This window comes from Microcebus murinus, chromosome 20 (genome assembly GCF_040939455.1).
Source record: "Microcebus murinus isolate Inina chromosome 20, M.murinus_Inina_mat1.0, whole genome shotgun sequence".
In the NCBI taxonomy this organism is placed as follows: domain Eukaryota; kingdom Metazoa; phylum Chordata; class Mammalia; order Primates; family Cheirogaleidae; genus Microcebus; species Microcebus murinus.
Window position 1 is genome coordinate 25271189 of NC_134123.1, and position 13614 is coordinate 25284802.

General features: G+C 41.6%; 1 protein-coding gene across 3 annotated transcripts in view; it reads right to left on the reverse strand.

Moving 5' to 3' along the window:
• CFDP1 (craniofacial development protein 1) overlaps window positions 1-13614 on the reverse strand; it is a 100587-nt gene that overhangs the window by 82318 nt on the left and 4655 nt on the right. For all 3 annotated transcript variants that reach the window (XM_012772516.2, XM_012772515.2, XM_075995800.1), the window contains exons 3-5: window positions 11685-11910; window positions 10884-11008; window positions 195-314 (exon numbers count right to left, since the gene is read on the reverse strand). In XM_012772516.2, coding sequence (XP_012627970.2) covers window positions 195-314; window positions 10884-11008; window positions 11685-11910 — 471 coding nt within the window. The remainder of the gene's footprint in view (window positions 1-194; window positions 315-10883; window positions 11009-11684; window positions 11911-13614) is intronic.

Consider the following 13614-nt stretch of genomic DNA (forward strand, 5'->3'; position numbering starts at 1 on the left):
ATCAAACGAGAAAACTATGGCTAATTTTCCTTTGCACCTTCCATTTGGTAAACATTTCAGCAAAGTCAGAGCAGCAGCATAATTCCCTGTCTCAGGGAAGGAGTCATGGGAGCTGCAGCTAAAGCAGGTCCATGCACTGAAAATAGCTTTTCCAACGCACCAAGTATACTTAAGACTGAGATTCAAATACTCACCCTGACCCAGCAGGGAGGGATGGCAGAGCTGAAGGGACATTGGCTTGTGGTTTTTCTTTCTCATTTTGTTTGAGGAAGGATTTGGCTTCTTTAGATGTAGCATCCACTTCCTTAGTCACCCTGTAACATGGAAAGAGACAACAAGTTTACAAGAGGGCTAAAGAGGGAGAAACAAACTCTAAGACATTTACCTTTGAAAGGAAAATGTCCTCTGAGCTTTCAATAAATTCTGGCTGCTGTGCTTTTAAGATTAAAGTTTATGACAATAATTTTACATAAAGACATTTTCCCTGACTAAAATGAACAAATGAAACAAAATGTATATAAATTTTATCTCCCTAAAATCCTTCCCATGAGTCAGCATGAAACACAGCCTAGCAGTTACTGCTGAATCTCAGTCCACGGTGGGTTACTGAAGTGAAGGCTGAAAAAGGCCCTCACACTGTACCTCATACATAGATTAGCAATCGGACTTAAAGGCCCATAAAAGTTGAGACGGAGAGATGAAATGTGGGGAGAAAAACACTGGCATTATCTCAAGGAGAAAAGCAACGGTATGAACAACTGAAAAATACTCTGCAGAAGGCTCCTGTTCTATACCTAGAATAACTCAAAGATGAAACAGAATCTCTTAAAACTGGCTAAATTAGCACTAATTTGGGAATGGAAGAAAGCAACATGACCAACAATCCTGTCTAATTTCAAATCTGAAAGAATTACCCTAATTAAAACTGAGTCCTAGGCCGGGCGCTGTGGCTCACGCCTGTAATCCTAGCTCTTGGGAGGCCGAGGCGGGCGGATTGCTCAAGGTCAGGAGTTCAAAACCAGCCTGAGCAAGAGCGAGACCCCGTCTCTACTATAAATAGAAAGAAATTAATTGGCCAACTGATATATATATAAAAAATTAGCCGGGCATGGTGGCGCATGCCTGTAGTCCCAGCTACTCGGGAGGCTGAGGCAGAAGGATCACTCAAGCCCAGGAGTTTGAGGTTGCTGTGAGCTAGGCTGACGCCACGGCACTCACTCTAGCCTGGACAACAAAGTGAGACTCTGTCTCAAAAAAACAAAACAAAACAAAAAAAAAAACTGAGTCCTAAAGGATCAAATAAGGGTATTTATGGCCCCTGAAATTTCAGATAAAGAGAGGAGGAGAAATGCCCAATGCCTGCCTAGGCTTGCCAAGTCAACAAAAACATCTGAGGAATGTTTAAATTCTATCAGTAGGAGGATCTAAGGTTATGGTCACTGTATTATGAGTGTTCAAACAGGTCATCCAGAAAAAGATTGGCCAAGAATAATGACAGGTAAATCCTATAAATTCCATCTTTTCTTTTTTTTTTTTTTTTTTTGAGGCAGAGTCTCACTCTGTTGCCCAGGCTAGAGTGCTTTGGCTTCAGCCTAGCTCACAGCAACCTCAAACTCCTGGGCTCAAGCAATCCTTCTGCCTCAATCTCCCGAGTAGCTGGGACTACAGGCATGTGCCACTAGGCCTGGCTAATTTTTTCTATATATTTTTAATTGGCCAATTAATTTCTTCCTATTTTTAGTAGAGACGGTTCTCACTTTTGCTCAGGCTGGTTTTGAACTCCTGACCTAGAGTGATCCACCCGGCTCAGCCTCTCAGAGTGCTAGGATTACAGGCATGAGCCACTGCGCCTGGCCTATAAATTCCATCTTTAAGGAATGTAATTCTATCCACCTTCTGGCCCTCCTTCTAGGACAAATATTCTTTGAGTCATCTTAAACTCATCTTGTTTCTCCACTTACCACTGTGTCACGTATACAAGTGGCACAGAATAAGAGTTTGGGAGATTTTGTATTAAGAATCTTTACCGGGAAAGACTGTTAAGTTAATTTTGAAAGGCAGCATTTTAAAATAAACTGTTACTCCCCTGCTCACACTGTGATGGCTCAGTATTCTTCAGAGAACCAAATATAAACTACTGAACCACACAGTCAAGGCCTTCTGAAGTCTGATCCTCTACACCAGGTTCAATGTGTGCCTCTCTACTCTCCCAAATGGACCTCTCAAAAATAAGAGGAAAAAATTAAATGATTAGAATATCATTCAGTAATATTCTCTCTTTCTCTGTTGACCAACAAACAAGGTATTTCCCTACCCCACCGATGCTAAGCTTGGGTATAAGAGTTGCTTCAAAGGCCAATGAGATATTGGCTGACACGAGAGGAAAAGAAACCTTACACATGCTTGTGCTGTTCCACCTCCTCCCTTGAATTGTTCCTTTGAGTCATAAGAAGAATGTGCCTCAGCCAGGCGCAGTGGCTCATGCCTGTAATCCTAGCACTCCGGGAGGCAGAGACGGGCGGATTGCTTGAGGTCAGGAGTATGAAACCAGCCTGAGCAAGAGCGAGACCCCGTCTCTACTATAAATAGAAAGAAATTAATTGGCCAACTAATATATATAGGAAAAAAAATTAGCTGGGCATGGTGGCGCATGCCTGTAGTCCCCGCTACTCAGGAGGCTGAGGCAGCAGGATTGCTTGAGTCCAGGAGTTTGAGGTTGCTGTGAGCTAGGCTGACGCCATGGCACTCACTCTAGAGCCTGGGCAACAAAGCAAGACTCTGTCTCAAAAAAAAAAAAAAAAAAAAAAAAAAAAGAAGACTGTGCCTCAAGAAGTTGCTGGTCCAAGATGGCAGAAGGACATATGGTGCAGACCAGAGCCTGACATGCTGCTTGGAGCCAAGCCAAGCCTAGATCAGCTGAATCCCAGACACCCAGAGGCACATGAGCAACAATAAGCAAATAAATGCTTATTGTTATATACCACTGAGGTTTGGAATGGGTGCTACCCACAGCATTATGTAGCAACAGCTGACTGACAACACATTTACATTTCATGAGTAAGAAAATGGAAATCTACGGGTCTTAAGTGACTTATTCAAGACTACCCAGAGATTAAGCAGCAATGCTATATAGAAAACCCTGTAAGTAGGTACTATTTTCCAAGGACAAATGCCACAAATTTCCCATCCCCACAAGTTCTTACAGAATCCTGACACTACATCAGTAAGAGAGAAGTCTGTGTTACCATCTCTTTTTTGTTTTTTTTTTTTGAGACAGAGTCTCGCTTTGTTGCCCAGGCTAGTGTGAGTGCCGTGGCGTCAGCCTAGCTCACAGCAACCTCAAACTCCTGGGCTCGAGCGATCCTTCTGTCTCAGCCTCCCGAGTAGCTGGGACTACAGGCATGCGCCACCATGCCCGGCTAATTTTTTTATATATATATCAGTTGGCCAATTAGTTTCTCTCTATTTATAGTAGAGACGGGGTCTCACTCTTGCTCAGGCTGGTTTTGAACTCCTGACCTTGAGCAATCCGCCCGCCTCGGCCTCCCAGAGAGCTAGGATTACAGGCGTGAGCCACCGCGCCCGGCCTGTGTTACCATCTCTTGAAACTGAGTGGCCCTTTGTGGCTGCCTCAACTCACAGAGTTCTGTCAAAGTGGCAGTACATAACTTCTGAGGCTAGCTGATAAAAGGTGATTTAGCTTCCACCTGGCTCATTCTCTTAAGAATGTACCTTGGCGGCTGGGCGCGGTGGCTCACGCCTGTAATCCCAGCTCTCTGGGAGGCCGAGGCGGGCGGATTGCTCAAGGTCAGGAGTTCAAAACCAGCCTGAGCAAGAGCGAGACCCCGTCTCTACTATAAATAGAGAGAAACTAATTGGCCAACTGATATATATATATAAAAATTAGCCGGGCATGGTGGCGCATGCCTGTAGTCCCAGCTACTCGGGAGGCTGAGACAGAAGGATCGCTCGAGCCCAGGAGTTTGAGGTTGCTGTGAGCTAGGCTGACGCCACGGCACTCACTCTAGCCTGGGCAACAAAGCAAGACTCTGTCTCAAAACAAACAAACAAACAAACAAAGAATGTACCTTGGAACTCTAAGTTACCACACAAAAAGTCTGGGCTACTCTGAAGCCACTGCGTGGGAGAGATCAGATAGGAAGACTACACAGAGATAGATGCCTAAGGTGCCTGTTCCAACTCCCAGGTATTTGAGTCTTTCTAGCCCTGGTGTCAGACATGGGAGTAATCGCTCCAGACTTAGCCGATGTCTGACTAGAGCTGTATAAGAGAGCCTGAGCAAGACCTGCCCAGCTGAGCCCAAACACCCCTAAAACTATAAGAAATGATAATAAAACAATTGTTTTTTTAAGCCATTAAATTTTGGGGTCATTTCTTAACACTGTTATATAGATAACCAAAATAAACCCACATCCAAATCTCAGGCTTATGGTGAGTCCCAGGGCACTAGACTAGAAAGAGTTCCTTTAAATCTCCTTGCTCTAGGTAGAATCTGGGGCAGCCCAGAAATGGCTAATGAAGAACAAGTAGACTTATACATAATGGTCTGAACACATGCTTTATTCTCCACTCCTAAAACCCTACCAAGTAGCGGCAAATAAATTAAAAAAGATAAAACTACACAAGGATAATGAGAAGAGGTGTAACAAAAAACAGATGCCAATGCCAATCAAATTTTCGCAAAGTAGAAAGCATATAGACAAGCAGTCATTGGCTCTGGGTTTGGTTTTCCCTGATCTTCCCTGTAGTCACATGGAATGGCCAACAATAATCAAGCCAATCTGTTTTACAGTTCCCTAGAAGGCTCATTAAATTGAGGTACCAGGAACCTTGAAAGGTAGAGCAGTCAGGCTGAAACCAGCTGAAATTTTGCATCAGGAGCAACAAGGCCCCAGATCCCCTTCAGCACCTTAAACCACAGGCTACACTCCCCCCTAACCCAGCAGAACCCATTACTCTTGGGAGAAATGAAAACTACAGAAGTTTCAGACTCACAAAAGGCAGATCTGAAGTCCATTCTGAAAACACAGGAATTAAATGAAAATCCACTTATTCACTCTTCCCTGGCCACAGACCACCTCTAATACACAAGATGGAACACTGACAGGAAAAGTCCTATTTTTTACAATAGTCACTTCAAGTGTTCTCAGAAGAAATTCCATTTTAACATCATTTTCACTTACTCAGAACTTCCTGAAAACTCTTTATTTGGGCAGAAACTTTCCGTGACTGGCCTTTTCCTAAAGGTGATTCATTTAGGAAAGTCTGAGCTAACTGATTCAGCTGGTTCTGTGATACGGAAGGATAAAAAATACTATTTTCCCTCATTCCCCAAGGTTAATAAGCTATACATTTTTCAAGTGGGGAAAAAACCAAAATGGCAAAAATCCAAAATTTAACAACTAAAACATAGAAAAACTAAAAGACTAACTTTGTGCTAACACTACCTTATGCTTATACTTACAAATTCTTCCCAGTTATCACTAGCTTTTTCTCACATTTTTTACAGATGTAGTAATACTCTTAAAACTTGATATAAAGACAAAAAAGAAAAAGCAGAATAATGATATCAAGAGATTAAAAGATATGCTCAAATCTATATAGCTAATTTGTATCTGGTCATCAATGAAAATCAGATCTCCTAAATTCCCACAAGAGAGTTTCTTATAATACCTAAATTTAAGTATAAATAATCTAAGTTAAAAAAAATCCTGCCAATATGCCAACTATTAAAAATATTTGTTTTCTTTAGGGGGAGGGAGTTACAGAGCACTTTTACTTGTTATGTTACACATGTTACATATTTCTGTAACATAATTTTTAAAAGTAATAAGCATGTATTACTTCTAAATATATTTATATTAAATATTCAATTTTACGTATTATTATATATTTGATTATATAAATGTGAAATATATTTGTAATATGTAATTTATAGAAAAAGTGCTTCCATATTCCATTTCTGTTTTGCTTTTGATACAGATATGGTGCTGCCCTCTTCTGACAAAAAATGAAAACAGCAGACTGCCTGAATACCCATCAAGTACTGTATTTAAAATTACCATCCATTTACTTTAGAAAATGAAATACGAAATGTGTGGCAGACAACTATATTAGTATTTATAAACAAAATTTAATTTGATTGGAAATTTAATGATTTCTCATAGCAAGAGCAATTGACCAGCTTTTCATATTCTCTATGTATGGCCACTGGTCAAGTTATAAATAAATCTTCATTAAATATTCTACATGACAGATGGAAAATTCAAGCCAAGAAAAAGTTCTAAAAAATTTTAAACCTATATTCCTAATGGCACATTAATAATATACTTCCTATATTATTTTTATAGGACTTTTGAGCCATTGAAGGTTTACCATCAGTGTTCTGCTACCCTCTATTGGACAACTCAGCTTCCTGTATGATTTCTGGTAACAAATTATACTAATTCACATTAATTACTTAATAGATCTCCAAAATAATTAATTACCAAAGAAAGGATGCCTTACAATGCAGAATTCTGGAAGATATTGCTTTCAGGGTCTAAATTGTCTAACCTAATCATTGTCTAACCTGATTAATCTGAAGCTAATAAAGAAGAAACAATCCAACGATCCAAACTGAGGAACATTATGCATTACAAATAGCCTGGACTCTTTTTTTTTTGAGACAGAGTCTCACTCTATTGCCCTGGCTAGAGTGCCCTGGCATCAGCCTAGATCACAGCAACCTCAAACTCCTGGGCTCAGGCGATCCTCCTGCCTCAGCCTCCCGAGTAACTGGGACTACAGGCATGAGCCACCATGCCCAGCTAATTTCTTTCTATTTTTAGTAGAGACGGGGTCTCGCTCTTGCTCAGGCTCAGGCTCGTCTTGAACTTCTGACCTCCAGCGATCAGCCCACCTCAGCCTCCCAGAGTGCTAGGAATACAGGCGTGAGCCACTGTGCCCGGCCTTGGACTCTTAGAAAATAAAAAGTGGGCCGGTTATGGCGGCTCACACCTGTAATCCTAGCACTCTGGGAGGCTGAGGCGAGAGGATCGCTCAAGGTCAGGAGTTCGAGACCAACCTGAGCCTGAGCAAGAGCGAGACCCCGTCTCTACTAAAAGTAGAAATAAATTAGCCAGACAACTAAAAATATATAGAAAACATTAACCGGGCATGGTGGCTCATGCCTGTAGTTCCAGCTACTCGGGAGGCTGAGGCAGGAGGATCGCTTGAGCCCAGGAGTTTGAGGTTGCTGTGAGCTAGGCTGACGCCACGGCACTCTAGCCAGGGCAACAGGGTGAGACTCTGTTTCAAAAAAAAAAAAAAAAAAAAAATATATATATATATATATATATAAACAGTATTTATTCAAAGTGTCTGATATTTAACATTTGAGATTTGGTATTTTACTTTTAGTTTTTTGTTTTGCTTCGATTATACAATAAAAAGATATAACAATGATTTCCAGTGTCAATCACTTTTACTAGCATTTTCTATGAACCGCTTATATAGTTACGTAATTCTTTCCCTTTTCCTATCTTTGCTTCATTTTATGTCTGTTGAATCTTTTTTTTTTTTTTTGGCCAATGCTGTATCACCTGAGGTTATAAGGACCAACAGTAGGGGGCAGGCAGCTCCAGTTACGTGCAAGCACATGCTCTGGCGCTACAGTGAGCAGGGTATCTGTTTAATCTTAAAATCTGGGCTTGAATTTTGTACATCTTTTAAATTTATGTTTCTAGTAATTCCTTGTATTGTTTTACAAAAGTATTGGTCTGCAACAGTCTGAAAATTTTAAATCAGGGTCCTTCACTATAGATAGTAATGTGCTCTAATGTTAAATTTACTGCATATGTGCGTTATCTTGTGTTACGAAGGAGAAAGCCCTTGGTCATAAAAGATGTGCTAAGTATTTAAGAATGAGGTGTCACAATGACTACAAGTATAATAATTATAATAACATAATAATTCTCAAAGGATTTGGCCAGAGGAAAAGAAAAACCAAGATATAGGTGGTGAAAGAGAAACAAAACATTAACCAGTGGTGAACAGAGAAGACAGGCTCATGGGTGTTTGTTGTAACACTATTCTTACAACATTTTTGTAACAATGAAATTTTTCAGGAAAAAAAGGTGAGAAGAATTTTTGGTTTTTTTTGAGAAACAGGGTCTTGCTCTGCTGCCCAGGCTGGAGTGCAGTGGAGTGATTATAGCTCACTGTAGACTCCAACTCCTAGGCTCAAGCAATTCTCCTGCCTCAGCCTCCTGAGTAGCTGCGAATACAGGTGCATGCCACCATACCTGGCTAACTTTTCTTACTTTTTGTAGAGATAGGGTCTCACTATGTTGCCTAGGCTGGTCTTGAACTCTTGGCCTCAAGCAATCCTCCAGCCTCAGCCTCCCAAAGTACTGGCATTACAGGCATACACTACTGTGCCTGGCCAAGTTTTTTTTAAATAATAAAAAGTTTTAGAAACAATGATGAATAGCACCTCTTGTATATTCCTGGATACAGCTGGAACCCATTCTACTAAGTTAAGTATCTCAAGACTGGAAAAACCAGCACCACATGTACTCACCAGCAAATTGGTATTAACGGATAAACATCTAAGTGGACATATAGGAGTAATATTTATCAGGTGTTGGGAGGGTGGGATGGGAGAGGAGGGGATGGGTGTATACAATCACAACGAGTAAGATGTGCAACGTTTGGGGGATGGACACGTTTGAAGCTCTTACTCGAGGAGGGAGGGGGGCACGGGCAATATAAGTAACCTTAAACTTGTACCCCCATAATACACTAAAATAATAATAATAATAAAAAGTTTTGCTCCACACTGATAATTCTTTCTTCCAAAATGTATTTTCACAAGCTGAAATAACTGTAGAAAAGCATATTATTTTTAAGAATAAATATTGTGGTCGGGCGCGGTGGCTCATGCCTGTAATCCTAGCACTCTGGGAGGCCAAGGCGGGTGGATTGCTCGAAGTCGGAGTTCGAAATCAGCCTGAGCAAGAGTGAGACCCCATCTCTACTGTAACAGAAAGAAGTTAATTGGCCTAGCCGGGCGTGGTGGCTCACGCCTGTAATCCTAGCTCTCTGGGAGGCCGAGGCGGGCGGACTGCTCAAGGTCAGGAGTTCAAAACCAGCCTGAGCAAGAGCGAGACCCCGTCTCTACTATAAATAGAAAGAAATTAATTGGCCAACTAATATGTATATAAAAAAAATTAGCCGGGCATGGTGGCGCATGCCTGTAGTCCCAGCTACTCGGGAGGCTGAGGCAGAAGGATTGCTCAAGCCCAGGAGTTTGAGGTTGCTGTGAGCTAGCCTGATGCCACGGCACTCACTCTAGCCTGGGCAACAAAGCGAGACTCTGTCTCAAAAAAAAAAAAAAAAAAAAGAAGTTAATTGGCCAACTAATATATATAGAAAAGACTAGCCGGGCATGGTGGTGCATGCCCGTAGTCCCAGCTACTTGGGAGGCTGAGGCAGCAGGATTGCTTGAGCTCAGGAGTGTGAGGTTGCTGTGAGCTAGGCTGATGCCATGGCACTCACTCTAGCCTGGGCAACAAAGTGAGACTCTGTCTCAAAAAAAAAAAAAAAAAAAGAATAAATACTGTAGGGGAAATTGTATTTTCAGAGACCCGACAGGTCTAATTAATTATTGTCAAGGAAAACAAATGTGACCACCTATAAAATTACTGATTAGCATTTCATCTATTCTCATTTAGGTCTATATTAGAGACCTGCTATTTCACATAATAAAACTGACATAAATGGGGAAGAGGAAATTCCAGGCATGTGGCTCTTATGCAGAACAGCTAGGAGGTTAAAACGGTCAAGGATAAACTGGCATTAAGCCCTAGTTGTTTTTCTACCAGCGGTCCTCAAACTTTTTAAACGGGGCCAGTTTACTGTCCCTCAGACCACTGGAGGGCTGCTGGAGAGTGCAGCGCACATTCCACTGTGGGCATGCGCACTGTGGGCCTGGGACCAGTCAGCTGCTAAGCAGGACAGGCAGCAGCGGCAAAAACACCTGGCAGGCCAGATAAATGTCCTCGGTGAGCCACATGTGGCCCGCAGGGCTGCAGTTTGAGGACCCTAAACTATAGTAAACAAACCTCATGAATCAATTTTAAAAATATTATTAAGGAAATAATACGGGAACAAAATTTCTCTCCTAGTAATTTTAATTCTTCAATTCTTTCAATCTGATTTCAGAGTCTTCACTGGGGTTCATATTTCATAGTCAAAAAAAGTAAAGAGAGAAATGGGCTGGGTGCGGTGGCTCATGCTCGTAATCCTAGCACTTTGGGAGGCTGAGGTGGGAGGATCACTTGAGGCCAGGAGTTTGAGACCAGCCTGAGCAAGGATGAGACCTTGACTCCACCAAAATAATAGAAAAGTCAGCCACATGTCATGGCAGTTGCCTTCAGTCCCACTACTCAGGAGGCTGAGGCGGGGGAATTGCTTGAACACAGGAGTTTGAGGTTGCAGCAAGCTATGACAACGACACTGCACCACTCTAGCCAGGCAACAAAGCAAGACCCTATCTAAAAAAAAAAAAAAACAGGGAGAGAAATGACTTATCCAAAGTCACGAAACAGCCATGAGCAAGTGGAATCAATTACTTAACTCTTATGTGTCCTTGCTTCTGTCCAGCTGACCACTTCATAAAACTCAACAACTACATTATCACATGTGAGAAAACCTTTTTCATGGTCCCTGATCATTTACAGAGTCACAGTTTTGAGTTCAAATATTTCTACAAAAATATTATGATAGGCTGGAATGAGGATAGTTAACACCATTTATTAATATAAAGATCTCATTTTTAAAACACTAGTTTTCAAAGTTTGCGAAGGTCATCCCCTTACCTCACTTCTTCACCAGCAAAATCGAATACTTTGGTGATTTTAACTTTTTCTGTTTCCTTGGGTTTTTCTAGCTCTTCTGCTTTGACCAATTTACTTGAACTTGTCTCTTCAGTCTCCTCTCCTGTCTATGAAAAAAAGGAGGAAGTATAATCAGTTTCACCAAAGGATGAAACCTAAACAAACCATCTAAACATACTGTTTATGGCTGTTCTTTTTTTTTTTTTTTTTTTTTTTTTTTTGAGACAGAGTCTCGCTTTGTTGCCCGGGCTAGAGTGAGTGCCGTGGCGTCAGCCTAGCTCACAGCAACCTCAAACTCCTGGGCTCGAGTGATCCTTCTGCCTCAGCCTCCCGGGTAGCTGGGACTACAGGCATGCGCCACCATGCCCGGCTAATTATATATATATATATATCAGTTGGCCAATTAATTTCTTTCTATTTATAGTAGAGACGGGGTCTCGCTCAGGCTGGTTTTGAACTCCTGACCTCGAGCAATCCGCCCGCCTCGGCCTCCCAAGAGCTAGGATTACAGGCGTGAGCCACAGCGCCCGGCCTATGGCTGTTCTTAAATATTTAATCTCTAGCCAGTTAAAGACCAACTGGAAATTTATTTGATTAGAAAGGCTTATTTTCCTACTATAGGGAATGCTTTGCTTTTCATTTAGTAGAGTTACTATCAAAAGGCATCTAGTCTGATTTCTGCTATAAGCTTCAAATCTGTTTGTAAATTAAAAAAAAAAAAGAGTCTATCTGGAGAACTTAGAGTATTTCTAGAGAGGCATTCATCTCAATCTTTCAACTTACCTTAACTTGTGTAGTTGGGGGCACTTTTGATTTTGGTCCCACGTCATTGAGGAAGCTGGCCCAGAGTTCATCCTCCTTCTTTTTCCTTGCATCTTCTGATCCAATTCCTTTTTCCTGCTCTGTATCTTCATCCTCCTCCTCACTGCTACTCCCTTCAGATTGTGCATTGGAATCCTCTTCCTCCTCCTCTTCTATTAATAACAAGAGGCCACCTTGTTTTTTCTTCCTATTCATCAACAGTCATAAGGAAAAGGAAAGACAAGACAGACAATGCAAAAGATTTCAGTGACCGCTTTCTCAACTCCAAATATAATCTTGCAAACCTGAGAAAAACTTTAAATCTGAGACTACTGATTTAACATAATACTGGTGGGAGTAGGAGAGATAAACTGAGATTCTGGAAAAGAAAAAAAGAATTGAACTCTGTCAGCATCTCCAGTCACTTAGAATCAAAATATACTACCCTCCTTCTAAGTCAGGTGCAGCTGTTTTCACTAAGAAAACACCCAAAATCACCTCACAGAATTAATCTGCCCAGAAAAAGTGTTCTAAGAGTATACGACATGGCCAGGTGCAGTGGCTCACGCCTGAAACCCCAGCACTCTGGAGGCCAAGGCAGGAGGATCACTCAAGGTCAGGAGTTTGAAGCCAGCTTGAGCAAGAGTGAGACCTCGTCTCTACTAAATATAGAAAGAAATTAATTGGCCAACTAAAAATATGTAGAAAAAATTAGCTGGGCATGGTGGCACATGTCTGTAGTCCCAGCTACTTGGGAAGCTGAGGCAAGAGGATCGCTTGAGTCCAGGAGTTTGAAGTTGCTGTGAGCTAGGCTGATGTCACGGCACTCTAGCCCAGGCAACAGAGTAAGAATAAAAAAAAACAAAGAATATACGACATATGCCAGATTTTTTTTTATTTTCCCTGTCCTGAAATGATGCAAGCAATGTCAGACATTTCTTGTGCATGTATGAGACAGAGTCTCACTCTGTTGCCCGGGCTAGAGTGCCATGGCATCAGCCTAGCTCACAGCAACCTCAAACTCCTGGGCTTAAGCCATACTCCTGCCTTAGCCTCCCAGGTAGCTGGGACTACAGGCATGTGCCACCATGCCCGGCTAAAAAAAAAAAAAAAAAAAAAAAAAATATATATATATATATATATATATATATATATATATATACACACACACACACACACACACACACATATATATATTTTAGTTGTCCAGCTAATTTCTTTCTATTTTTTTAGTAGAGACCAGGTCTCACTCTTGCTCAGGCTGGTCTCGAACACCTGAGCTCAAACAATCCTTCCGCCTCAGCCTTCCAGAGTGTTAGGATTACAGGCGTGAGCCACCACGCCCAGCCCAATGTCAGATATTTTTGACTTTTTTTTTTTTTTTTTTTTTTTTTGAGACAGAGTCTCACTCTATTGCCCAGTACTGTGGCATTAGCCTAACTTATAGCAACCTCAAATTGCTGGGGTCAAGTGATCATCCTGCCTCAGCCTCCCAAGTACCTGCAACTACAGGCGTGCACCACCATGCCCAGCTAATTTTTTCTATTTTTAGTAGAGATGGGTCTCACTCTTTTTCAGGCTGGGCTTGAACTCCAGAGCTCAAGCAATCCTCCCATCTCAGCCTCCCAGAGTGATAGGATTACAGGCATGAGCCACCACGCCTGGCCTTTGAGAACAAGTTATACTGAGAAGAGCCTCATATTTATTTGCATATTTCTTCCAAGAATTCTCACGAAAGAAAATACGAATGTTTTGTCCCACTTTCTGAAGAGATAAAAGCTGGAATACAGAAAAACTCAAGGATGTAAGAAGTGAGCCCAAGACTTGTAAGAGTAATTGCTTCTGAGACCAGCAGTCCCCAATCTTTTTGGCACCAGGGACCGATTTCATGGAAGACAATTTTTCCACTGAC